The sequence below is a fragment of the Phacochoerus africanus genome, chromosome 11 (assembly GCF_016906955.1).
Source record: "Phacochoerus africanus isolate WHEZ1 chromosome 11, ROS_Pafr_v1, whole genome shotgun sequence".
In the NCBI taxonomy this organism is placed as follows: domain Eukaryota; kingdom Metazoa; phylum Chordata; class Mammalia; order Artiodactyla; family Suidae; genus Phacochoerus; species Phacochoerus africanus.
In genome coordinates this window covers 38865152-38890769 of record NC_062554.1, presented here as the reverse complement: position 1 = coordinate 38890769, position 25618 = coordinate 38865152, and the positions used below count along the sequence as shown (strand labels likewise).

The following is a 25618-nucleotide window of genomic DNA, read 5'->3' as shown; positions in this document are numbered from 1 at the left end:
CGGGACTGGGGATTTGAAGCACCTGATAGAAGAAGGAACCTTGGAAGGGATTGTCTGAGGCTTCCACAGCAGGAAGATGAGAAGCAATCTGCAGGGTGATTTCTGGAGCCTGAAAAGAATCAAAAGCAAAACCAAACCCCAAACCCATCCTCTTGCTAAAAAAGTTCCCATGAAGCCCAGTTACACAGCACCAACCAAGTAAAGGCATGGGAACATCAATTTAAATTGTAACAGGATACGTGGATTCAATACAAACTACAGGCAAGTGGAGAGGGTATTAACTCAGGATTTGAAATTCATGCCAACTGCAAGTGTTAATTTATCACTTTTCTCAACAAAGGTAACGTGGCAGTCAGGCCTGGGGGCTCTCAGGCTACAATGCCTGGATTCTAACCTGGATCTACCCTTTTGGTGGTGTGTTCTTGGGTAAGTTTACTCAACTACTCTGTGTCTTCCCTCTTCATCTTAAAATAAGAACAAAACAGGGAGTTCCCGTCATGGCGCAGTGGTTAACGAATCCGACTAGGAACCATGAGGTTGCGGGTTCGGTCCCTGCCCTTGCTCAGTGGGTTAACGATCCGGCGTTGCCGTGAGCTGTGGTGTTAGGTCGCAGACGTGGCTCGGATCCCGCGTTGCTGTTGCTGTGGCTCTGGTGTAGGCCGGTGGCTACAGCACCGATTCGACCCCTAGCCTGGGAACCTCCATATGCCGCGGGAGCGGCCCAAGAAATAGCAACAACAACAAAAGACAAAAAAAAAAAAAAAAAAAGAACAAAACAGCATCTAGGCCATCAGGTTTTTGTGAAAATTAAATGAGTTAATTCATGAAAAGTAATAGAATATTTTCTGTCATGTACAAAGGGCCTACTTCATTCTACTAATTATCCCATCTTGATAGATTACACTTTAAATTGGTAAAATGATTCCTTAAAAGGAGAGACCTAGAGAGGTCCCTGTTCTGGGTGCTTCACCCTAAGGCATATCCACCACCTCAAAGTCTGGTCACCTTGAACTTCTTTGCTCCACAGCAAGGGCAGAAGCCAGACTCACATGAAGCTGAGGGGCGAGGAGGTGCAGGATGGAGAGGCCGTACTGGTAAACCACAAACTCCCTGGCAGATAGGTCTGTGGGCTGCACAGTGATTAGTTCTTCCCTCTGCATTATCTCAGGTTTTGGGAGGTCCTGCCAAGAGCTTTTGGGGGCTGCAGAGATCCAGAGAAAACAGTAAGATTTCCCTGACTTTTCTGTGCAATAGTAGTACATTAACAACAGTAACAATGACAAGAGCAGTTCAGCTTAGGAAAAGGTGTATTTGTATCCATCCACCCACCCACCCGCCCACCCTCTTGTGCTATATATATACATGCACTGTGCTCAGGCCCTCCTGCCAATCTTTATGGAAAAGCAATTGAGTCCTAGTCAGAGGTGCTACAACAGAATCAGCGTCTAGAAAAGATGGCAACAGATTTCCTTCTATTTCATAGGGTTGGTTGGAGCTAAATAGAACATACTCAGAACAGTGCCTGGCACACAGTAAGCACTCAGTAAACGTTAGCTGTCTTAATCTTACTTCCCCACAAAATTGTCTCTAATGGGCCTTGAGGTCTTTATACATTTCTATCGTCTTTTTCCTCTTGAGATGACAACACACAAAGGTGTGAGTAGCGTGGTATAGGAAAGAATGCTGAACTAGCAGTCAGAGGACCCGAGTTCTGGTCCAGGATCTGTAAGACCCTGGAAAAGTCACTTAACTTCTTTGAGCATCAGTTCTCTCATCTATTAAAAAAAAAAATTCCACTATCTTACAGAATCAGAATTTGGGTTACTAGGTGTAAATAAGACAACGTATATAACATTGCTTTCAGCATTCCAAATCAAATAAAATTGTAAGACAATGAAGGTTGAAGGTTGAAATAGTATTAAAAATGGTCAAGTGTGGAGTTCCCGTTGTGGCTCAGTGGGTTAAGAACTCGACATAGGAGTTCTCATTGTGGCTCAGTGGTAACGAACCCAACTAGTATCCATGAGGATGTGGGTTCAATCCCTGGCCTTGCTCAGTGGGTTAAGGATCCAGCATTGCTGTGAGCTGCAGTGTAGGTTGCAGATGGGGCTCAGATCCTGCATTGCCATGGTTGTGGTGTAGGCCCGCAGCTGAGCTCCAATTCGACCCCTAGCCAGGGAATTTCCATATGTTGTGGGTACGGCCATAAAAAGACAACAAAAACAAAAAAGTAAGTATTTTGGGCTATCCCAGCAAAGGGTCAAAATCGGGGTTCAAGTGCTCCCAGGCATCATGGTAGAAGTGTGGCTGATTCTCTTACCTTCCTTGCTTCTCTGATACACAGTTTTCTGCAAACTCACCGGGAAATGTTGCCTGCATCTCCCTTTTGGCACTGCCTTCATAGTGTTGGATAATTTTTCATGTGGGGAAGCAGGTTAAGAGCACAGGCTCTGGGGTGAGATTCCCTGGGATTGAATTCCCTGAACTCCTCCTTAGCAATGTGATTTTTCACGGCTTACTTGACCTATTTAGAAGCTTTAGTTTCCTTATCTATAAAAGGAGCCACAGTACCTACTATACTGGGTTGTTGTGAAGATTAAAGGACACAGCATAACAAAGATTTCGCATAGCCCATGAGATACTGTAAAGCTCTCCATAGAAACGGTCTTCTTCTTTTGACCTTTTACAAATGTAAAACTATTCTAAACTTTGTGGAAAGCTGGAGATGGTCTGTGGGCAACAGTTTGCTGACTCCTAGGCGAATTCAAAGATGGCCTTAGAGCTGTGCCTGTAGTAGCCTGTATCGCGGCTGACTCAAAAGCACACACTCATTTCCTGTAGGTGAGTTCGAACACACCTGAGTCTTCAGTCCAGGCCAACTACACTCTCTTTCCCATTTCTTTCTTTTTCTTTTCTTTTTACAGCCCCACCCGTGGCATATGGAAATTCCTAGGCTAGGGGTTGCATCGGAGCTGAGCTGCAGCTGCCAGCCTTCACTGAAGCCACAGCAACACCAGGTCTTTAACTCACCGAGTAAGGCCAGGGATTGAACCTGCCTCCTCACATGCTCTATGGTGGATTCTTAACTCCCTGAGCCACAATAAGAACTCTTTCCAATGTCAAGGGGGGTTTTGGTAATCTGGAGTCCCAGTGGTAATTCCAGGGATCTGGAGTCCTTTTCTGGGGCAAGATCTTCTTTCTCTCTATCTTCCCTATCTCCCTGGGTCTCACTTTCCCATTAACTCCTTGTAACATGTGGTTGGGGTAAAATCCCAAGATTTAGATTCCATGTTTAGTGAGGAGATAGCCTTTAGGAATTTACTTTGGGGAGTTGGATAAGTTATTGTTACAGTGGGACTTTGATTTCTACTTGTTTGTCCTTATGTGGAAAAATCTCTTGGGAATCTTAGGGTGGGGGTGGGGAGAAAGGGCTGATTGGCAGGGCGGGATTCTGTCTTTTTTTTTTTTTTTTTTTTTCTAGGGCTGCACCCATGGCATATGGAGGTTCCCAGGCTCTGGGTCCAATAGGAGCTGTAGCTGCCGGCCTACACCACAGCCACAGCAATGCCAGATCCGAGATGGGTCTGCAATCCACACCATAGCTCATGGCAATGCCAGATCCTTAACCCACTGAGCAAGGCCAGGGATCATACCCATGTCCTCATGGATGCTAGTTGGGTTTGTTAACCGCTGAGCCATGATGGGAACTCCCAGGGTGGGATTCTGATACTCCTAAGTCCTGGGGGTTCCACCACTGAATACTTCAGCCATGATAATTCTGAACAGGGGCCACCAGGGGAAGGAGGTTACTTGTCCTTACAGTTCAGCTCCATCCTTGTGGGCTTGGGACCTGATGTCTACTTTCCTTAGGGTAGAGAATAGTCCTGAGGGCCATGTGATGCCAGTATTATCTGCATCTCAACAAAGAAGAAAGTAGTTGTTGGTGTAAAGGCACAGGACTGTGGCCAAAGTCAAAAAGTGCCAGATGTAGCATCAAGTGTGACAAGTGGCCTCCTGAATGGCTCCCATGATCCCCCCATGTTTCTCCATGCCCTTGTGTAATCCTTCCTCTTGAGTGTGGGTTGGATCTAGTCATTTACTTCCAATGAATAGAACATGGCAAAAGTGGTAGGATCAGGATACAAAAAGCCTGTGATTTGCATTTTTTTTGCCCTTTTTATTTGTTCTGAAGGAAGCCAGTTGCCATGTTGTGGGCTGCCCTGTGAAGTTCTCACAGCAGGGAATTGAGGATTTGAGGTCTGCCAACAGCCACAAGGGTGATCTTGGATTCTGCAGTCAAACCCTGAGATGATGGCAGCCTGGCCTGATACCTTGATGGAGCCTGTATGAGCCCCTGAGTCAGAGGCCCAGCTAAACTGCACCCACATTCTTTCTCTTCTTTTTCTTTTCTCTCTTTTTCTTTCTTTCTCTTTTTCTCTCTTTCTTTCTTTCTCTCTCTCTCTCTCTTTCTTTCTTTCTTTCTTAATGGCCACATCTGTGGCATATGGAAATTCCCAGTCTAGGAGTCAAATTGGAGTGGAAGCTGTCGGCCTACACCACAGCCACAACAACTCAGGATCCAAGTCCATCTATGACCTACACTGCAGCTCATGGCAACACTGGATCCTTCTTAACCCACTGAGCAAGGCCAGGGATTGAAGCCTTATCCTCATAGATACTATGTTAGGTTTTTAACCCACAGAGACACAATGGGAACTCCCTGCACCCAGATTCTGGACCCACATCAACTGTGATATAATAAAGGTTTGTTGTTTTAAGCCACTACATTTTGGGATAGTTTATTACACTATCTATAGTGTATAATTACAGTAGTTTGTTATGTACAAGTAATATGTTGGGTTCCCATATGTTCTTCCTAAAGAGTCTACCATGGCCCTACAGTCTTATGGTGCTTGAAGCTCCAATTATAGTATCAGAACTTATTGGAGTTCCTGCCGTGGCTCAGCGGAAATGAGTCTGACTAATATCCATGAGGATGCAGGTTCGATCCCTGGCCTCACTCAGTGGGTTAAAAATTTGATGTTGCCATGAGCTCTGGTGTAGGTTGCAGACGGGGCTTGGATCCTGCATTGCTGTGGCTGTGGTGTAGGCCAGCAGCTGTAGCTCTGATTAGACCCCTAGCCTGGGAACCTCCATATGCAGTGGGTGCGACCCTAAAAAGACAAAAAAAAAAAAAAAAAAAAAAAGAAAAGATTGGCAGCAGACGGGAACGCTGGACCAGTCTTACCTGTTCCTGGGCCCCCATCCTCCAATCCTAGGCCATGGCCTTGAGCTCCCACTAATGCTGCAGTGAGGCTCCTCAGGAAGGGAATCAACAGTGGGCAGGCTGCAGCCTGGTCCCTGGGAGGCATGCTGATTGTTCCGTAAAACCTGCCTCCAGGGTAATTCTCCAAACACACAGGTGTTCCTGAGGCCACGATCTAGGATGAAAGAGTCAGGAGCCAGTTCTGTGCTTGGTTCCCATGCATCCATGTGGCTGCTTTGGGAGCTTCTCTCTGACACCCTCCCCCAGCCCGCAATGCCCCACGTGCAGAGGTCAGTACCTGGGTATGCAGGAGTTGGAGACGGCTGAGCTCCCGTTGGTACTGCAGCTGACCCAGGGCCCTGTCCAGGAAGCTCTGTCTCTCCCTCACCACTTCCTGAAACTCCTCGGAGAGATGCTGAACCATCTAGCACACAGGGAATGAAATGCCCCAAGTAGAATGGAGACTCTTCCTCTTCCTCCTCTCCACTCCCAGCCCACCCGCTGCTCCTTGAGCCCACCCATCCCTGAATATTACATTATCCTGAAGAGTCACGTCCGAAAACACGGGTTGCCTTGTCAGCCTCTGAGCCTCACCTTCCTGGCACGGCTCCAGACCTGTGGGCTCTGATTCCTGCTCCATTGTAGCCGCATCTCCTCCTCCTGGCCCCACAGCCAGCCAGCTGCGTGCCTGAGTTTTTCTGCCACCTGCCCTAGACTCTGCAGGACCTTCTGCATGCCCAGCATCACCTGCGCCTCCTGTTCCCACTCATCTCTGTCTGCTGCAAGGGGCAGAGGAAAGGACCACAGGGCAGTGCCACCTCGGGATTAGGGAGGCCACGGAAAGATACAGTGGTTTATTGGAGCCAGGGGAACCTGCCAATTCAGAGCCAGGGCCTAGCTGGAGGCCGAGGAGGCCTAGGAGCATGTGCTCTGGGGACCTGGGCCTGGGGATGCTACCACACCTTGAGAGAGCAGGCCACGCTCTGGGCTGCTCAGGCTGCTTAGGGCTCCGGCTCTCCTCTGCATCTCCCGCAGGCAGCAGGACTCCAGGGCCTCGCAGGCCTCCTGTGCAGCTCTGAGCTATGGGATGGAGTGCAGAGGGGTGGGCCTTCGAGGAGAAGGCAGGACCTCTGGGCAGGGCCCGCTCCTCCGCCCCCTCCATCCTGCCAGACACTCGGGGGTACCGAAGTCTGGGCCTGGAGCTGGGGAAGCCTGGGGCTCTGTCTGCCCTGAGATGGATTCCATTCCCATGGCTGGGGGAAGGCAAGGGCTCCCCACTTCCAGGAGAAACCTGCTCGGTCTGGGCAGATGGGTGGGAGGGGCCGGGGGGCGGGGCCTCTGGGCCTCACCTGCTGCTTGGAAGCTTTGCCTGTTGTGGACAACAGCTCCTGGCTCAGGGCCACCAGATGTTCCACCAACCACGCCTCTTCATATTCCTGGTGGCACCAGTACTGCTCCCGGGCCTTCAGCTCCTTCTCCAGGGTGTCCAGCTGTAATGTCAGCTTGTTTAGGGCTCACATTTTGTCCTCACAGCCTGGGGTCTGCCCGAAGACCTCCAGAGCCCCCTCCAGACACGGGTCTCCCCCATGGGCCTCCAAGACGAAGCTTGGTGAGGCAGCCGATGTGGTGGGAGAAGGAAAATTCACCTCCATGCACCTTCTGCAAGCTCCAGGCCCTCCCTCCCTCTTTCTGACATCTGGGCCCTCCCAGGTCATCTGTCCCCTGCCCACCATGCTCCTGGGAGGCCACGGGAGTGGGCACATGGCAGCGGGAATCTGTCCTCAGATCCTCACACCACACCTTCCTACTCAACCTGCGCACGGGTGAGGGGAGGCTGGAATTTAATGTCTTCATTTCTAACGGGAATCTTTTATAACATATCCTTCTTTGTTCTGAAACTTTAACTAGGCTGAGATGGCACGGGAGGACCCTAAATCATTTTTATTTTCATGCAGGACCTGCCAAAGGCTGAATTACTGCCATAACCACCTGACAGGGCTTCCTGCTCTAGTCTGGCTCTGCTTGCATTCATCTTTTGCACAGCTGCCAGAGAGAACTTGCTAGAATGCTGATTATATATACACATACGCAAGCATAAAAAGGTCTGGAAGGGGGTGTGCCAACCTGTTAATCGTGGCTGCGTTTGGAGGGCGAGACCAGAGGAGAGGTGAGTCGCGTCTGGATAGGGGAGCAAAACGCAGGGGAGTGTTGTGGATGGAGATGGAGTGAGAGGAATGGAGAGGAGGGCGTGCTTACATTTTGATTTATATACTTAAAAAAATGTAGTTCTCATTGTGGCTAAGTGGGTTAAGAACCCAACATATTGTCTGTGAAGATGCGGGTTCGATCCCTGGCCTCACTCAGTGGGTTAAGGAACCGGTGTTGCTGTGAGCTGTGGTTAGGTCGCAGATGCGGCTCGGATCCCAAGTTGCTGTGGCTGTGGTTTTGGCTGGCAGCTACAGCTCCAATTAGACCCCTAGCCCTGGAACCTCCGTATGCTACAGGTGTGGCTGTAAAAAGAAAAAAGAGAAAAAAAAAGTAGTAGGATTTTGAGATTTTCTTTTTGTATTATTCCAAATTTCCCAAAAGTCTTGAAAATGTGCACATCTGATCAACCACAGGTCGACTTCGCATCCTTCAGTAGTGCCCCCTGGTTTTTATGATTGGTCACCACCTTTCTTGGCCTCAGCCAAGCACTTTAAGCTGTTTGGGGCTTGTATCCTGCCCTCCTCACTGGCCTTGCCTGCTGCCCTGTCTGGCTGTCTGTGTCTCAGCATCTAATACAGTGCCTGGGACACAGAAGGTTCCCGATAGGTAAATGCTGAGTGAAAGAAGAAACAAATGAGTGAACGCCTCCTACGTACCAGACCAGGGTCTCTCACTTCCCGGGGTAAGGCCTCCAGCACCTGGACAACGGGCACCACCACCCTGGCAGAGGGATCCATCTGAGCACCGATGACCGGACCAGGCTCACCAGTCAAGGCATCTATGGCTTGAGCCCCAATTGCAATTGGGACGAGACCTGTGGGGTGGCACGCCCACCACTGGCTTTAGTAACCAGAGGGAGGGCAGTCATGGGAAGAGGGCAACACAGCTGGAGGGAGTGAAAGGAGCCCTTCAAATCCCACTCACTCTTTGAGGGGTTCCTAGCTGGATTAGAGGGCCTCCTGGAAGCTGCAGCACCTGAGGGTGAGAGTCGCTCTTTTTTTTTTTTTTTTAAGGCCACACTTGCAGCATACTGAAGTTCCCAGGCTAGGGGTCGAATCAGAGCTGCAGCTGCCAGCCTACACCACAGCCACAGCAACACGGGATCCTTAACTCGGGGCAACACCGGATCCTTAACCCACTGAGCGAGGCCAAGGATTGAACCTGTGTCCTCATAGATTCTAGTCGGGTTTATTACCGCTGAGCCACAACGGGAAGTCCCCCAAATGCTCACCTTTCAAAGGGAGATCAGTGACCTGTGGCACCAGGGATCTAGAATCTCTGAGCACCTTTATTTTGGGTCTCAGCAGCCCTGGGGTGGTGTCCGAATGACCCCACCTTGGCTCAGAGAGAGTGGAGGGCACCCCTCCCAAGCTGTACAGGGTTTTCTGTCCCATTCCTGATTCCCTGGGGCTTTCAGAGTCCCCTAATTCCCCCATACCTTTGCCGCTGGCATCTTCCATTGAACCTGCCAGAGGGATGGTGTCACCAGAGTTCCCATCACTCGCCATGCCCAGCACGGGCACCATGAGTCCTGAGCCCTCAGGGTCTGGGATCTCCATCCCATACAGGACGGGGACCTGTAGCGCTGTCCCCGGGTAGCACATCATTCCTAACACAAGGGGAGGGGGCACAGAGAGGAGAGGGGCTGAGTGCCACACTGGGGGTGGAGTGGGGGTTTTGGGCTCAAAGGGCTACACCTCTGACCAGAGAGGCTTCCTGCAAAGACTGCATTTGTTTCCCCTGGGGCCCAGCTTCGCATTTTGAATTTACAAGGGAAGAAATAAGTGACAGCCAGAATTTTGGGAAGCTGAGAATAATTTCCAGGTGACACTGAAAAAGTGGGAGAGAAGGGACAGATGTTCTTGAGCATCTCCATGGGCCAGAATCTGAGCTCAGAACTCCCTATAAATTATATTTTATTTGGCCCTACAGCTGTATTTCTGAAGTATGTACTGAAAAGATGTTCTAAGGGAGGCAGAGTGAGTTTTAGTAATTGCCCAAGGAAAGTTAATAAATGGTGGTGGTGGGTGGGGGGGTGTCTTCAAACTCAAGTCAGTTCTGATCCCAAACCCTGGCTCTTCTTTGACACACTCTGGGCAGAAGTTTCTAGAAAGAGTGAGATAAGCTCTAGGAAGATGCTCCTCCTACTTCCTTTCCCTGCCCTTGTTCCGGTGCTGTGGGGGAGGCAGAGGGGTTGGGATCCTTTCTTGAGTTTCTTAGTGGGAAGTTGAAGGCTGCTGTAGAAAGAAAAGTGACGAGGGGATTGAGGTCCCAAGAGACTTTAGGCATGGTTCTGCAGCTCACCACCTCTGCGACCCTGGTGGGCGAGTCTCTTAACTCCCTCCACTTCAGAGTCCACAATATAAAATGAGTGTCATGACAGCTTATGGTGTTTGGGGATCCTATGAAATTGCAAGAGAATATACACTTTACAAACATCAAGCATTAAAAAAAAAAGAAAAAAGAAAAAAAAAGGAGTTCCCATTGTGGCACAGTGGAAACGAATCTGACTAGGAACCATGAGGTTGCAGGTTCGATCCCTGTCCTCACTCAGTGGGTTAAAAATCTGGTGTTGCCATGAGCTGTGGTGCAGGTCTCAGACGTGGCCCGGATCCTGCATTGCTCTGACTGTGGTGTAGGCCAGCAGCTATAGCTTTGATTGGACCCTTAGCCTGGGAACCTCCATATGCTGTGGGTGAGGCTCTAAAAAGACAAAAAACAAAACAAAACAAAAAACCCCCAAACCAAACCAAACCAAAACAAAAAAACATCAAGTGTGAGATCCCGTGGAATTGCCAAGAGATGAACAGACAGAGATGAAAAGCCAAGCATGCATGAGCTTGGGGCCTGAGGTCACTGAGTTCCTTCTCTCTTCCCTGGGTCACATGTGTGCCTGGCCAGTGGGGCTGCAGTCCCGTCTCTGAGTTTAAGGGTTGAGGGATACTGAGGTCATTCTGGGTCTGGGATTTCAGGGCCTGGAAGCCCTCAGGCCAGGTCAACACGTACCTATCCTGCTGCTGCCAGCCTGGATGCTCTCTGCTGCCTCCTGCTGTCTCTGCAGCCTCCGAGCCTGCTGCAGGGCGTGGTGCAGACTCAAGGTCAGTGCCTGTCTCATGTCCTTGATTGCAGCCTCCAGAAGCCCCTGTCTCCTCAACCTTGGCCTCTCCTGGGACCTGCGGAGTACTGCAATCACATGCTTCTGGGCCACCAGCACATTGGCATCCAGCAGGGCCTGTGTGCCGCCCGCATGGGGCACCGTCCGGCCCTCCTGTTGGGAAACTCCCTGGAGCCGGACAGTGTTTCCGCTCAGCGGCTCCACAAAGTTGTCCCCAGGTAGCATGAGGTTCCCCGAGGCATCTTGCAGCCCTCCCAGGGCCAGCACCTGACCTGGAAACAGGGACCCAAGACCATGAGGTGGGAAGGGACACGGACAGACGAGAGAGAACCAGGGCCCGGGACAGGCAGGGGTGGAGGTCATGGGGGGCGTGCAGAGTTTGGGGCAAGGGGCGGGGGTAGAACATGGGGGTGGTGGGAGGAGGAATGCCCTTCTAGGTTTGAAACATCTACATGTACTTTTACTGCAGAAGCAGCTCAGTTCTCTTTCTTCTCCTGGGGTGTTGGGGGGCCCCTGTGCTGAAGATGGTAAAGGTTGAGTGAGGGAAGCTGGGAAGGGGAGGGAAGGCAGGGGTGCGAGGCGGAGTCAGGACGAGGGAGTGGGGGGAGATGGCCTTGGGGTGGAGTTTGCAGCCTGGACCAGAATGCGAAGGGGTCTGGGGGCTGAGAGAAAGGGAGGAGAGGGCGGAAGGGTGACACTGAGCACAGCTGGGAGACCTGTATTTTCATCCAGCCCGACTCCCAGGATTGGCGAGATGTTTCCTGTGACTGGATCCTCCAGGGGGCCCCCCAGCTCTAGAGGGGTCACGGTCTGGGTGAGGGGGTTGCGGTACGTCCCCCCGAGGGTGAGCCACTGCCTCGTGTGTGGGTGCAGAGTCACAGCCAGCACGGGCACCTCCAGGCCAGTGATGGGGTCTGTCATGAGAGCCCCCAGCTGTGACGTCCTTCTTGGCTGCAGGACAGGCAGGCAGGTGGCCGGAGGGGAGCCCGTGGCAGGACAGGTTGGGAAGGGCACATAGGGGAGGATGGCAGCTTCTGATGTTCGGACGTCACCTGAACAGAGAGCCAGGGATGCGCTGACACCCCTGGGCATGGCCGCTTCCCTCCCTGGGAGCAGGGCAGGAATGAGAGCTGCTTGGGCAGGGCTTTCTTCCCCCAGCAGCGCTGTCCAGCAAGATGCCTCCAAAGCAAGGATGTACAGTGAGGAAGGGGGAGGAGGCCTTTATCGCTCTGCTCATCACCAAGCCCCAGTGTCCAAGGAGAGCCCTGCTTCCCATGCTGTGCCCCCCAGGCGTTCGTTCCCCAGGGAGCCCTGCACTGGGTGGGGGCTACTCAGTGGTCAGAGTCTCACCAGAACTGGAGTCAGTGGTAGGCACCAGGGTAGCTTCCTGCAGATCATAGCCCAGATTTCCAGCCTCAGGCAGCACCCGCCCAGTGTCAGGGTGGATGAAGTAGCCCGGAGGTACGGGCCCGGTGCAGCCGCTGGCTGGCAGCATCGCACAGTTGGGGCCAGGCACCACCAACTTGGTGACAGGATTCACACGGACATCTTCAAGGCCCCCTGAAGGGCTTGTTGAGGCTGCAGGAGAGCAAACACCTACTAAGCCTGGGTCTGAGGCCATCTGGCAAGTTAGGGGCTCCCTTGGCCGGTGACCCCAAGGTGTTGGTGAGAACCCCATACCCAAGGATACCCGGCATGGGGCGTAGCAGGTGCTCCCCAAGGGAAGGGGATCTTGTCTTTTGCTGAGTCTAGGTCAGGACTCCACATTCAGGACATGATCCTGACATCATCATCCAGTTGGCTGCAACTGGAACAAGGGATACTAGTATAATTATTTGGGGAGTTCCCATCACCGTGCAGCGGAAATGAATCTGACTAGGAACTGTGAGGTTGTGGGCTCGATCCCTGACCTCGTTCAATGGGTTAAGGATCTGGCATTGCTGTGAACTGTGGTGTAGGTTGCAGATGCAGCTTGGATCCTGTGTTGCTGTGCTGTGGCGTAGGCTGGCAGCTGTAACTCTGCTTCGACCCCTAGCCTGGGAACCTCCATATGCCACAGGTGCAGCCCTAAAAAACAAAAAGCAAAAAAGAAAACAACAGAAAAGAAAAAAATAATTATTTGGGCTGCTTTTAGTTTCTCTTAGTCAAAAGCGTTAGATGATAGAATTGAAGAACGTGTTACATGTTACTACTTGGCATACTGCTACTGCACTGACAATCATTTAAAGTTTAAAAAAAAAAAAAAAAAAAAGGCCTCCTAAAACCCAGCAGACCATACCCACAGGGTCTCCAAGGAGAGCCTTCTCCTCCCACTTTCCTTTCCAGGCAAGTCCAGCTTTTTCCAAATCGGGCCTCTTGCCCTTGTCCATCAGGCCTTTGCCCTCCGGAAGTGCTCCCCTCTGTGTAAAGCTAAACTTTGTGGTGATTTTGTTTGTTTCCTCCTCTGCTCTTCCCATTTCTGAAGCCCCCTCTTCTGTAACGCAGACGGTTTGCCCAGGACGCTGCACAGGAAGCCCCTCCCAGCCTTGGGGGTTTCCACTTGTTTAGCCTTCCTCCTCCCTTCCTCCCCTGCAGGTGTCTTAGGGGTGGGACTGCGTACAGGGCCAGGTTTCGGCGGCGGGGGTGGGGTGGGGGGGTGGACAGCGGTGGGGTGGGTGGTGTGGGGTGTGGCCCTGGCTGAGGCTCACCTGGCTGCAGCAGCTTGGCCCCAGTGCCAGAGCCCAGGACGCCCCAGGCCTTCAGGCGGTGGCCCTCCTGCAGCACAGCCTGGGACAAGCGGTCCAGCACAGCATCCAGCTGAGGGACTTCTCTGCAGGGGTACGATGGCCTGGGGGTGGGGGTTGGGGGAAGGACCCACTAGAGAGGAGCAACTAGGGATGGGAGAAGGACATTTTCGTGTGGCCACACTCGCGCCCTCCCTCCCCCTCCAGGTCTCACTCAGCCTGACTCGGATTCACCAGGTACACACCCTTCTGGCTTCTGCATAGTCTGGGGGAGCTGCGGCTGGGAGCCCCAATGTGCCTGCAGCAGCCGCTGAGCTGCCGCAAGCGCTGAGTAGAAGGAGCCCCACTGCTCCTGCCTTGCACGGAGGTCTTGGCGAAGGAGCGTCAGCTGGTGACCAAGGCTTGCTGCGTACCGGCCTGCCAGGTGCCCCCTCCGCCTGGCCTCGTCCTCCGCCGCCCTGGCAGCTGCCTCCGCAGCCTGGAGTCAGAGATCACCCCGCCATGCCTACCTGTAGGGGGCACCGCCGCCGCCGCCGCCGGGGACAGCCGCCTCGGGGGACGGGACACCCGCTCCCCCTGGGAGGTGTGGCGCACTGGGTGTGGGCGTGGCGGCAGTGGCAGAGGGGGCGGAAGGGGTGGGGCTAAAACCCCCGGGGCCCTGGAGATCGAACCGGTGATGTGGGGGCACCCACAGTGAGGGAGGAAGAGGCGCATGTGGCCCCAGGGACCAGATGGAAAGCGCGAACACAGCCAACCTGTCGCCGCTCCCCCTGGGGGCTCTCCAGAAGCTGGCCGTTGGAGGCTGGGATGCGACGCTCAGCTCCCCACAGCTGCTGGAGGGCCTGGGCTTCGTTCGCAAGTTTGAGGCAGAGGACTTTGAGCTGCAAGAGGGCGTCCAGCCTCATTCGCGGCAGTGGTCGCAGCGCCCCCTGCTGTCAGTTTGTGGAGGGACCCCAGAGGACCAAGTGCCCTCACACTAGGACTAGACCCAGAGGGCAGGACCCAGCTTGCTTTGTCCTACTGGGGAACCTCCGATCCAGCTTAGAAACTTGGATTTCAGGTGTGCTCTTTTTGCTCCCAAGAGCTACTGCATTTGGGAGCTCTTTTTGCTCCCAAATGCACCTACTGGCCTGCATTTGCTCACCCAGATGGGCCACCCGGATCAGGAGCGGGGGTTGGGGGGGAAGGAGAGGGGGGAAGGGAGGAGGGGGAGAAGAAGGGGGGTGGAGGGAAAGGGGGGAAGGGGGGGTCTTAGATGCCTGAGGCGGCTTGGATAGATTCCCACCAGTGATCTGAGTCCCTAGGTCTCAAAAAAATCGGTCCTAAATTTAATCTGAAATCTTCTATCTCCCGTCCTGAAAGATATATATTTTTTCTGGTTCATTATGGATACCCTGAGGGTTTCTTTAAGCCCTAAGTCCCCTCACCAACTTTCCCCGAGACAAATTCGCTTCTGGCCCTTCTGGCTTCCCCAGCTTCTCCACTCACCTCCTCCTTGGTCTGGCCGAGTTTGGTTGTCACCGACAGAGACTGCTTGAGCAGAATCCCAAAGAAGGTTTCTGTGTCAAAGCCCTCCAGGTCCACCTGCTCGTCAGCCTCCCAGCTCCCCCCTGTGGGGGGTGGGGAAGCAGGGTTACCCCCCTGAAATGCAAATACGAGTTTCCCTGCAGTTCTCCACATATCATCCTCCTCAGGTCCTCACAGTCTGGCTACTGAAAGTGTGGGCTTTGGAAGAGCAGCATTGGCTTTGCCAAAGAACTTGCTAGAAATGCAAAATTCCAGGCCCCACCTATTGTGGCAAAAGATTCCCCAGGTAGTTCACAATCACCTTGAAGTCTGAGAAGAACAAACTGCCACTCTCTGAGGCCCACACTTTGGGTAGCAAGAGTAGAAGGTGAAACCCTTCAGGGTGACACATAAGGCCTCCTCTGGAAGAACCGGTCGTTTCCTAACTTGGCCACTTTGTACATGGTTATTGTACCTTTCTTTTGGAAAGTTTGTATTTATTTATTTTTAAATTTTTATTTATTTTTTTTTATGGCCACACTTGAAGCATATGGAAATTCCTGGACCAGGGATTGAGTCTGAGCTGCAGCTGTGACCTATGCCACAGCTGCAGCAACGCTGGACCCTTTAACTCACTGTGCAGGGCTGAGGATTGAAGCTACACCTCCACAGCAACCTGAGCTGCTGCCGTCGGATTCTTTTTGTGTGTGTGTGTCTTTTTAGGGCTGCACCTGTAGCATATGGAGGTTCCCAGGCCAAGGGTTTAATCAGAGCTGCAGCTGACGGCCTATACCACAGCTCACAGCAACACCGAATCCTTGACCACTGAGCGAGGCCAGGGATTGAAGCTGGGTCCTCATGGATGCTAGTCAGATTGGTTTCTGCTGAGCCAGGACGGGAACTCCATGCTGCCATTAGATTCTTAACCCACTGTGCCACAACAGGAAAGTTTGTATTTAGATGTCTCTATCTTATTCTATGCTGTGTGCTCCTAGAATCTGGCCATGTCTGGCACACAGTGGCTACTCAGTCAACATTTACTGAGTGAATGAATGAGTGAGTGAAGAGGAGTGGAATAATAATTCATCTAAGAGGATGAGCAAGGAAGCTTGAGCTGGCCAGTTGGATTTGGGGGCACCTCTGAGATTCCAGCCCAAAGCCCGTCACTCACCATGACCTCCCTTAACCCTGGGGGTGTCTGAGTCTTGGTGTGGTCGGCCTCTCCTAATGGATGTTATCTGAGTGCTTGGGGAGGCGTAGGCGTCCAGGTTGTAGCCCTGCTGATGCTTCCTGAAGGTGGGTTGGGGAGCCGCCTTCCGGGCCCAGCTCAGGCTGTGACACTGAATCTGCAAGGTGCGTTGTGAGCGATGTGAAGGAAAGGGGAGACTTATAGAGAAGCACCCTTTCTGAAGACTCTGAGAGGAGGACCGCCCTGCTCCTAGCTGGGTTAGGAGCGCCTCATCGTCTCTTGTTTGGACCATTCTCACAGCCTCTCTGGAGCTTTCGCCTTTCCAATCCATCTCTGTCTTCCACCTTATTGCTAGAGTAAACATAAACATCTTACCAAGTTTTCTCCCTTGCTCAAAATTCTCTCTCTCTCTCTCTCTTTTTTTTTTAAGGTCCGCACCCAGGGCATATGGAGTTCCCAGGCGAGGGGTCAAATCGGAGCTGCAGCTGCTGGCTACATCACAGCCACAGCAATGTGGGCCCTGAGCTGCCTCTGCGACCTACACCACAGCTCACAGCAATGCTGGATCCTCGACCCACTGAGTGAGGCCAGTGCTCCAACTAGTTAGATTCATTTCTGCTGCACTACAACAGGAACTCCTCTTTTGCTCAAAATTCTTAATTGATTCCCGCTGCCCAGAGGATCAAGTCCAAACTGCTTTGCAGGGCCGGTGAGACCATCCATAATTTGGTCTCACTCCCAGTTCATCCAAAGCTGCAGTCACAGGGACCATGACTGGTTCCCTGAGCAGATGAACACTGATTCATGCCTCTGTGCCTTGTTCACAACACTCCCTTCCTCAGCCCCCTCCCCAGGCGCATTACCCTCCCACCCCCAATTCACCAACCCCTTGGTCAGTACAGAGACTGAATTCTTGCATATCCTATATTTCAAGCTTCTTTTGGGGATCACCTTCTCAGGAAAGTCTGTCTTCACCACCCAGGGAGAACTGTCATCTCCTTCCTTTGTGTAGCCAGGGACCCCTGGCACACTCTCCCCAGAACTCCACAACCCTCGCTGGCATTTGTTTGTCTCCTTGTCTATATTCTCCCTACTAAGCTTTGACCACGGGAGGCCTGAAGTTGTCCCTTTGTCCCTTTGGCGTCTTAGCAACTCTGATCACAGCAGACCCGAATTAGAAGACCCATTTCCAGGGTACGGCAGAGGCAGTCTGGCACAGTGGCTAAGATGTCACCCGTCCAGCTTTACTCACCAACAGAAGCAGGCAGAGCCCCAGGAGCAGAACCATCTCCCCCAGGACTCCTGGCCAGTCAGACCTCTTCAGGGGCTTGGGGATCTTGGCGATGCCAGTTTGGATGAGATACCCCGGAGTCGTGGGGACAAAGGGCCCTTCCCCAAAACACTGGCCCCCTGGCGGGAGCGTGCGAACATACTGGGTGGAAGAAAATCTGTTGAGCCTTTGTCCCACTGCCTGCCAGATCCTGGCCGGGGGACAGAGTGGGAACCTTGGCCTGTCAACTATCTAGACTATTTGTATCTGTAGACTCTCAAGACTATTTGGTTAGCCATAGTCTAGATCTTTGTGTAGACCTGGGGGAGCTGAATCTGGATTATTTCCTGGGAAACTAATCCCTATCCAATGAGTGTTCATGGAGCTGTCTGCATGTTTCAGGACTATGTCAGAACAACCTTTTAGAGGCTGGACTGACAGGTTGAGATACTCAATCCTGTGTGTGACCAAGACAGTGCACCAGGATCAGCAGTAGCCTCACGCACAGGTCACATAGGTAAAAGCCTCGTAGATTGGCTTGGGATGTGTGCCTTCAGAATGAGAGGCAAGCAGGGGATGGCCAGGCATTCTGATGTCTTTTGAGACATGTTGTGTTTTCATCCTCACAATCTTCCTTACACACCACACATTTGGGCTGCTGTGGATAACTCTTCTTGGCACCCCCAGAATTATCTGTTAGGATTGTGGGGCCTTGAGACTTTGATGGAGGCTTCCAGGGCACCTCCTTCCCTGGTGAGCTGTCTGGGGTGGTTATAAGGCAGCATTATTATTATTATTATTATTATTAGGGCCACACCTGCAGCATATGGAGGTTCCCAGGCTACTAGAGTCTGAATTAGAGTTGCAGCTGCCAGCCTGCACCATAGCCACAGCCACGCTGGATCCACGCTGCATTTGCAACTTATGCCAAGCTCACAGCAACACTGGATCCTTAACCCACTGATCAAGGCCAGGATTCAAACCTGCATGTTCATGGACTCTACGTCAGGTTCTTAATCTGCTGAGCCACAGTGGGAACTCCCGTGGCAGCATTTTTTAAAGAGAGGGGAAACGGTGGGATGATGTCTTAAATGAAGAAAACCATAACCATCACAGACAAACCATCTTCCGATGCCGATTGCTGTTCAGATGAAAGACATAGACGCCAGGCTGCTGAAACTGCTGCAGGAAGAGGTGCGGGCTTTGATCTTGGAGCTGGGACTCCTCAGCCAGGGCCCGGAAGCGCCCCCAGTCAAATGCCCCAGGTGTGTTATAGAAGTGGCCCCTGGGGTGGAGAAAGGAGGGGCTATGGCTTCGGGCTGTTGGCACAGGGGCCTTTCCTCTCCAGAGCCTGGATGCAGGCGGGGCCATGTTGGACACTCACAGGTCATAGTCGGGATAATGCTCATGGGTCACCAGGAAGGCCAGGGTATCATTGGTTTGGAGGCAGATGGTAGGGTTTCGGATGCCAGGCTCTGGGGGTGACATATTTCCGAGGTGTGTGGAGTTGAGGCTCGGCAATGAAGGGGTGCTCAGAGGTGTTCCCCTCAATTTTCCTGGGCGAGGTGCAGGACATGAGGAGGGGCAGCCACTCTTCAGGGGGGTTCATGCTGGGACCTGGGTGGGGGGAGGAGGGGTGGCAGGTGTCAGAGGCGGTGTTCACCTGCATCCTGGCTGGGGAGCCTGGGGTCCCTGAGAGGCGGGCCGAGCAGGTGCAGTAGTTCACGGCCTGGCCTGGGCAGGCTCCGGAAGCCACTCCCTGGAAAGGGACAGGGATTGTCCTCAACCTGCAGGGCTGGGGAGAGAGTCGCTCCTAGTGCGTGGTGACAGCAGAAGTTCTCTGGCCCTGACGTGCCCCTGGAGGTAGGATTTCAACTGTCTAAAAGACTGGGGGAGGGTGTCAGAACTCACAGGCACTTCTTGGGGAGCCCCCTTTGGGGGAGAAGCTGCCTATCACCCCCAGCTTCCGCTCGCAGGGCCCCCACTTATGCTGGGATAAGGACAAGGCTCGCCCAGTGCAGTCAGTCGTCAGCCGCAGGCTTCCCCCGGGCCTCCTGTCCAGCTCTCTTACCGTCCACGCTGACCACATACAGAGAGACAGAACTCTGCCTTTGGTCCAAGTGGCAGGGGTGGCCCACGGCGCGGGGTGAGGAAGGGCGGTCCAGACGGTAGACTTCCTGGGAACAGGGAGGTGCGGTGTCAGCTCTTCCCTTAGGACACAGAGTAACACTCACAGAGCAGGGAGATGAGGAGGCCCAGGTCCTTGCTCCAGCCCTATCTGGGTGTCCTGATGGGGCTGTGGGGGTTGTGGGGGGAAGAGGTCCAATAGCTCTCGGTGGGGGTGGGGGCAGGGGCAACCCGGAGTCGTGACTCTGAATACTGTCCCTTACTCACGTGGGAAGATTTCTGTGACACTTGCCTCCTTTAATGGACTCAATGACTCTTTGAAGAACTTTTATAAGATGAGATTAAATCAACAATGGGGCCTTTTCTCTGGCACCAGAGGCTGGGCTGGCGAAGTGGGTCGGTGCGCAGAGCAGCAGAACCCATGCACAAGCTTGTCGCACCCCCCCCCCCCCCCCCCCCCCCCCGCTTAGGAAGGAGACAGAGGCTGCAGGTGCCCAGCCTGTGGCTCTCCACAGCGGGCCCGGCTTGGCATGGCTTGGATCTTGGGGCACCGTACCTGGCTTCCCGTGTCTTCGGTGATGGAAATCTGTGGGATGCCCTCGAGACAGCTGAGCTGCAGGATGTGGCTCTGTCTCTTTGGGCACAGGGGACCACACATTTCACTGGAGTGCTGTCCCAAGCACAGGCAGAGCCCCAGGCCTCGGTCATAGCCACGGGCATCTTCTGGTGTGGCACATACCTGCACGAAGACTCAGACTCCTGGGGTCTCCTCCCTGGGGGAGGTTCCCCCGAACAGTCCCCAGCTTCACAGTGCATAGCACAGGTCTCCAAGTCTCCACAGAGGGGCTGGTGGAACGACCCTCAGTGGCTGGGAGGTTGGGCAGGTGAACGGGTGGACAAAGGACCAGGAGTGCAGCAGGTGCACACTCTGGGCGCCCCCTACCTCCTGGGCACAGTGGTCAGTCCACTGATCCTTGGTCAAACAGAGCCCCTCCTGGTTCCGGGTGGCCCCAGCCTTGCAGCTCCTGTATTCCCGCTGGATGCAGCCCCTTGGCTCTCCAACATCTTGGTGGCCCGGGAGGCAGGTGCACCGCCCGTCACTGGGCTGGGGAGTGATGTAGGGAGGAAATGCAATTTCAGGTTGGCTGGTAGTACTTGGCTGTCGTGAACCACACGTGATTCTTTGGCTGTGACCCTGCCTAAGAGGGGCCAGAGCATAAGAGTGGGGAGGGCCAGTCAGGGTGGAGAAAAATCCTATCAAAGGGGAAATTACTGGCACATGGTGGCTGGGCTCCCGCTGTGCTATCATTTCAGTGAGAAAAATGTAAGCTGTTCAGGAAAGGAAGAATCCACATGCATATTTGTTGGTTTCTAGGGCAAGTCTGAATTGGAAGGGCTTGGGCCTGGGGTGTATTTTGGGAGTGATCATTGTGGAGCACAACCAAAAGTCTGTCCTTTCCTCTGAGTAGAGTTGTCAGATTTAGCAAATAAAAATGCACAGCACTCAGATCATTCGAATTTCAGGTATACAATGAATGCTTTTTCAGTATAAGTAGGTCCCATTCAAGATTTGAGATATCCTTATCCTAAAAACGTATCCATAATTTATGTGAATTTCAAGCTTAACTGAGCACCCTGTATTTTACGTGGCAACTCTATCCCCAAGTCACTTGGAAATCTGAACCAACCCGGTCAGCTTACACCTGAGCGGAACTTGACTCAAGAACAAGAGTTCTGCAAATGCAGCCTGTCCCTGGACCCCTGCCCGAGGACATACCTGGAACACTCGGCCCATCCCCGAGCATATACATGTGTCTTTGCCTTCCTCTGGCTGGGTGGCCTCTGAGCCACAGGGGAAACAGGCAATCTGGCCAGGCCAGGGGTTGAAGAATCCCCGAGGACAGAGGTGACAGAGAGAGGCATTAAGGGGACTTGCTCCAGAGAAGAAAGTTCCAGGGGGACAGGGGGCAGGTGGTGAGTCAGGACAGAGCCCACCTGTGGAGTGACAGGCAAACAACAATTAGGCCTGAGACTCTGCTTCCAGGGCTGTGGGTCCCCTGGTGATGCCCCAGGAGCCTGAGGTGGACCCCTGCCTGGCCGTTCTCATCTCCCACTACAGGACTTCCGACACCCAGCCCTGCCCAGGGGTCTCCTAAAGCCAGCACCTTCCCTCAGAGCTGTTTTCCTTTCCCCACTCCTCACCTTTACCCCCAACTCCTTTGATGCCCATGCAGCCCCAGCCCTTACCCTCTGGGCACCCTGGTCGGTCTGGCGCTTCTGCACAAGGCATCTGGTCCCCACAGTCCCGAGGATTCTCCTTGCTCAGGCACGTGGCGCTCTGGAGGGCAAAGCAAAAGAGAGGCACACAGGCCCAAGCCCCTGGGGTGCTCCCAAACGGGAGACCCTTCACCTTGTGGGCAGGGCGGACGGTGGCAGGGAGAGAGGCGGACATGGAGGTGGGAGAGGGAGACCTCGGGACACAGATGGAGAGAGAGGGGAGCAAAAGGCAAAGACACAGTAACAGCAGCACCAGGACAGGAGCGGCATGGAGAGATCAGGGCCCAGGACGTGTACCCGGTGAGAAAGGCCCGGGAAGGAAGGCCAGCCTCTGCCACTCATAGGAGCAGGAAAGCACTCACTGAATATTTCATGAAATGAAACCCGAGGTAGGATCCCTCTGGGAGGCTTTGGCCCAGACAGCTTCATATTGCCGCCTTCGCTTTCCTTTCTCCACACACCTTTCCTTCCTAGAGCAGCTGGTGGCGGCGGTGGCGGCGGTGGCGGGGGTGGTGGTTTTGTTCTTGAGTCAAGTTGGGCTCAGGTGTAATCTGACCAGGGTGTGTGTGTGTGTGTGTGTGTGTGTGTATGTGTGTTGTGTGTGTGTAGGACTGGGTTCCATGAAGTGGAGGAACATTCCAGCTCCCTCCCTCTTCAATGCCAAGCCAGTTAATCTCGTTTAAGCGCTCCCTGTGTGCAAAATCCTGCAGGAGAGATGACGAGGAAAGGCAACAGAAGGCTTCTGCCTTTGGTGCAACTTTTGTGCAAGTTTGGTGCAAGCTTTTTTAGCCAACTTTCAGAGACCCACAGGATTCTAGACTCACAGTGGACCTTAGAGAGTATTTAGTTCTTTCCTCCCAATTTACAGATGAGAAGACTGAGGCCAGAAAAATGGAAAGATTGAACAAATTCACACAACCAGTCAAATGCTCTTAAAAATATGCCTCCTTGATGCACCTGGAAACTGTAAAACAGCAGGTGAGCACTTGGAATAACCAAGAGATAAATGGATAAATCGCAGCAGTGGGTGAAGAGGAAGGGCCTGTCCTGGTCTTGTTAATGACCTTTGGGAATCAGGTAACCAGTTGACTTCTCAATTGCTTAAAAAAAAAAGGTAGTAATAAATCACACTATTTGGCTTTCTTCATTAAAGTTGTGAAAGTCGATTAGTTGTGAGGAAGCTGTTAGCTTGGGAAACCTTAAGTGTTACGGAAAGTCAGCACTGAAATGAAGCTTGGCTTCCAGGGAAAGGCAACTGAAGTTCAGGGACTTTGAGGCCACTCAGCTTGTCTGTGTCACTTACAGTTTGTAGGTAAGACCTCTGACTCCAAGTTTGATTAGTGGTGGGTTGGAAGAGCCTTATGAAAGTATCATGTGGCTTTGTAATCAGATCTTGGTTTTGAAAATCGTAAATCATGTGTCTGATATAATTCATCACATTTTCCACTCAATGACTTATGACTTGGTTGCTTCTAAAAAGAGATCTACTGGAGTTCCCATCATGGCTTAGCAGAAATGAATCCAGCTAGGATCCAAGAGTTTGTGGGTTCAATCCCTGACCTTGCTCAGTGGGTTAATGATCTGGCGTTGCTGTGAGCTGTGGTGTAGGTTGCAGATGTGACTTGGATCCTGCGTGGCTGTGGTGTAGGCTGGCAGCTGTAGCTCCAATTCAACCCCTAGCCTAGGAACTTTCATATACCGTGGGTGTGGCACTAAAAAAAAAAGGCTTAAAAAAAAAAGAAGAGAGAGGTCTCCTCTCCAGGACAAGGCTTCCCCGCTCACTCCCTCCTTTATTATTCATCTAGAGATATTTACCCTGCACTTATTGTGTACCAGGCTCTCTTGGGGGGCTGCTGATACCTACTAGAATGCGCTGTAAACTTCAAATGATGTTGGATGCTGCCTGGGGAAGTGGAGCTGGAAGGAGAATTAATGGGTTGCAGAAGCAAAGACTCATTTACAGATTAAGGGGGAAGAAATTAAGACTCCTAAGAACACATATTCTGAAACAACGTAGCTTATATCAGCGCTCTCTGACAGAAATACAATGGGGGTCACCTATATAATCTAAAATTTTCTAGTAGCTACACGAGAAGAGGAAAAAGAAACAGGTGAAATTAATCTTAATAGTATATTTTATTTAACCCAATGTATCTAAACTATTACTTCAATGTGAGGTCAATATAAAAGCTAATAATACGACATTTCTTTTTTTGTGCACTAAATCTTTGAAATCCTTTCTACGGCTACAGCACAGTTTGGATGAGCCGCAGTTCAAATGCTCCGCAGCTCCACGTGACTAGTGTGGTTACTGAACCGAACAGCACAGGGCGATAACTTCCAGCAAAGCCACTTCTCTCCAGGGTCCCCTAGGCCTGTGGATGCTCCCTTGCCCTGCCCATCCCAGCCATCTGCTTCGTGCTTCGCTGAATGCACACTCCTCCTATTTGGTCTTTCCAGAAGGTGGCACTGTGAGCCCACAGGACATGGGTGTGTGTGTGGGGGGGGGGTGGGGGTGGGGGGAGGATAAGGGCACTTGTAATCTCTTACCTTGTCTCCAGAACTCAAGCAGTACTGTGAACTGTAGTGATCACGGTGTGCATTAGGTCCCTAGGCTCATTCAAAGTAACTAACACTTTGTACCCTTTGACCGACGTCTTCCTAGCTCCCCCACCTCCCGCCCCTAGTGACCACCATGCTACCCTCTGCTTCTATGAAAAAAAATTTTTTAGGAGCTCCCGTCGTGGCGCAGTGGTTAACGAATCCGACTAGGAACCATGAGGTTGCGGGTTTGGTCCCTGCCCTTGCTCAGTGGGTTAACGATCCTGCGTTGCCGTGAGCTGTGGTGTAGGTTGCAGACGCGGCTCGGATCCCGAGTTCCTGTGGCTCTGGTGTAGGCCGGTGGCTACAGCTCCGATTGAACCCCTAGCCTGGGAACCTCCATATGCCTTGGGAGCGGCCCAAAGAAATGGCAAAAAGACAAAAAAAAAAAAAAAGAAAAAAATTATTTTTTAAAAATGATTTTTATTTTTCCATTATAGCTGGTTTATAGCGTTCCATCAGTTTTCTACTGTACAGCAAAGCGACCCAGTTGCACATACATATATACATCGTTTCTCACATTATCCTCCATCGTGCTCCATCATAAGTGACTAGCTATAGTTCCCAGTGCTCTACAGCAGGATCTCATCGCTTATCCATTCCAAAAGCAATAGTTTGCATCTATTAACCCCAGAGATTGACTTTTTTTTAGATTCCATATATGTGAGATCATGCACTATTTGTCTTTTTCGGTCTCTTTTTCCCCACTTATTTATTTATTTCATTTACATAGTGTCCTTTAGATTCACCCATGTCACAAATGGCAGGATTTCCCTTTTTCTCATGACTGAGTAAAATTTCATTATTATTTCAACATTTCAATCCTCTAATATACATACCACATATTTTTCATTGAGGTATAATTGATTTACAATATTGTATTAGTTCCAGGTGTACAACAAAGTGATTCAGTTATACATATATTTCATATTATTTTCCATTATAGTTTGTTACAAGATATTGACTATAGTTCCCTGTGTTATACAGTAAATCCTTATTGCTTATCTATTTTATGTATAGTCTTTTGTATCTGTTAATCCTATATACCTAATTTATCCCTTCCACTTGCCCTTCTGTCTTTGGTGACCATAAGTTTGCTTTCTATGTCTGCGAGTCTGTTTCTGTTTTGTAAATAGGTTTTATATTATTTTTTAGGTTCCACATGTGATGCAATAGTTGTCTTTCTCTGACTTGTTTCACTTAGTGTGATATTTTCTAGGTCTATCCATGTTGCTGCAAAGGGCGATATTTCATTCTTTTTTATTGCTGAGTGATATTCTATTTTATATATATATATATATATATATATATATATCATGCCTTAAGCCAATCATCT

General features: G+C 51.8%; 2 protein-coding genes across 9 annotated transcripts in view; both read right to left on the bottom strand.

Annotated features, from left to right (window-relative positions):
* The window catches only part of LOC125111508 (uncharacterized), a 29052-nt gene extending 9211 nt beyond the window's left edge, over positions 1 to 19841 (bottom strand). For 4 of the 8 annotated variants that reach the window (XR_007130871.1, XM_047753465.1, XM_047753466.1 and 1 more), the window contains exons 1-21: positions 18941 to 19841; positions 18662 to 18833; positions 18400 to 18562; positions 17260 to 17439; positions 15990 to 16164; positions 14801 to 14922; positions 14068 to 14193; positions 13558 to 13790; positions 13277 to 13416; positions 11940 to 12167; positions 11306 to 11641; positions 10481 to 10861; positions 8913 to 9083; positions 8131 to 8288; positions 6616 to 6756; positions 6229 to 6346; positions 5861 to 6045; positions 5565 to 5690; positions 5249 to 5441; positions 1050 to 1201; positions 23 to 109 (exon numbers count right to left, since the gene is read on the bottom strand). Coding sequence is in view for 7 of the 8 variants with exons in the window: in XM_047753465.1 (XP_047609421.1) it covers positions 23 to 109; positions 1050 to 1201; positions 5249 to 5441; positions 5565 to 5690; positions 5861 to 6045; positions 6229 to 6346; positions 6616 to 6756; positions 8131 to 8288; positions 8913 to 9083; positions 10481 to 10861; positions 11306 to 11641; positions 11940 to 12167; positions 13277 to 13416; positions 13558 to 13790; positions 14068 to 14193; positions 14801 to 14922; positions 15990 to 16164; positions 17260 to 17439; positions 18400 to 18562; positions 18662 to 18765 (3519 nt within the window). In the remaining variant the exon portion in view is untranslated. Of the gene's footprint in view, positions 1 to 22; positions 110 to 1049; positions 1202 to 5248; positions 5442 to 5564; positions 5691 to 5860; positions 6046 to 6228; positions 6347 to 6615; positions 6757 to 8130; positions 8289 to 8912; positions 9084 to 10480; positions 10862 to 11305; positions 11642 to 11939; positions 12168 to 13276; positions 13417 to 13557; positions 13791 to 14067; positions 14194 to 14800; positions 14923 to 15989; positions 16165 to 17259; positions 17440 to 18399; positions 18563 to 18661; positions 18917 to 18940 lie in introns of those variants that run through there. The other 4 variants (XM_047753462.1, XM_047753464.1, XM_047753467.1 and 1 more) reach the window with 4 other exon arrangements.
* Positions 19842 to 19870: 29 nt separating this feature from the next.
* LOC125112106 (uncharacterized) lies at positions 19871 to 22175 on the bottom strand. The gene is made up of 3 exons (XM_047754354.1): positions 21652 to 22175; positions 20348 to 21399; positions 19871 to 20143 (listed from the first exon to the last, which is right to left on the bottom strand). The coding sequence occupies exons 2-3, from the start codon at positions 20711 to 20713 to the stop codon at positions 19871 to 19873; spliced, it is 639 nt and encodes a 212-aa protein (XP_047610310.1). The 5' UTR covers positions 20714 to 21399; positions 21652 to 22175.
* Positions 22176 to 25618: the final 3443 nt, after the last annotated feature.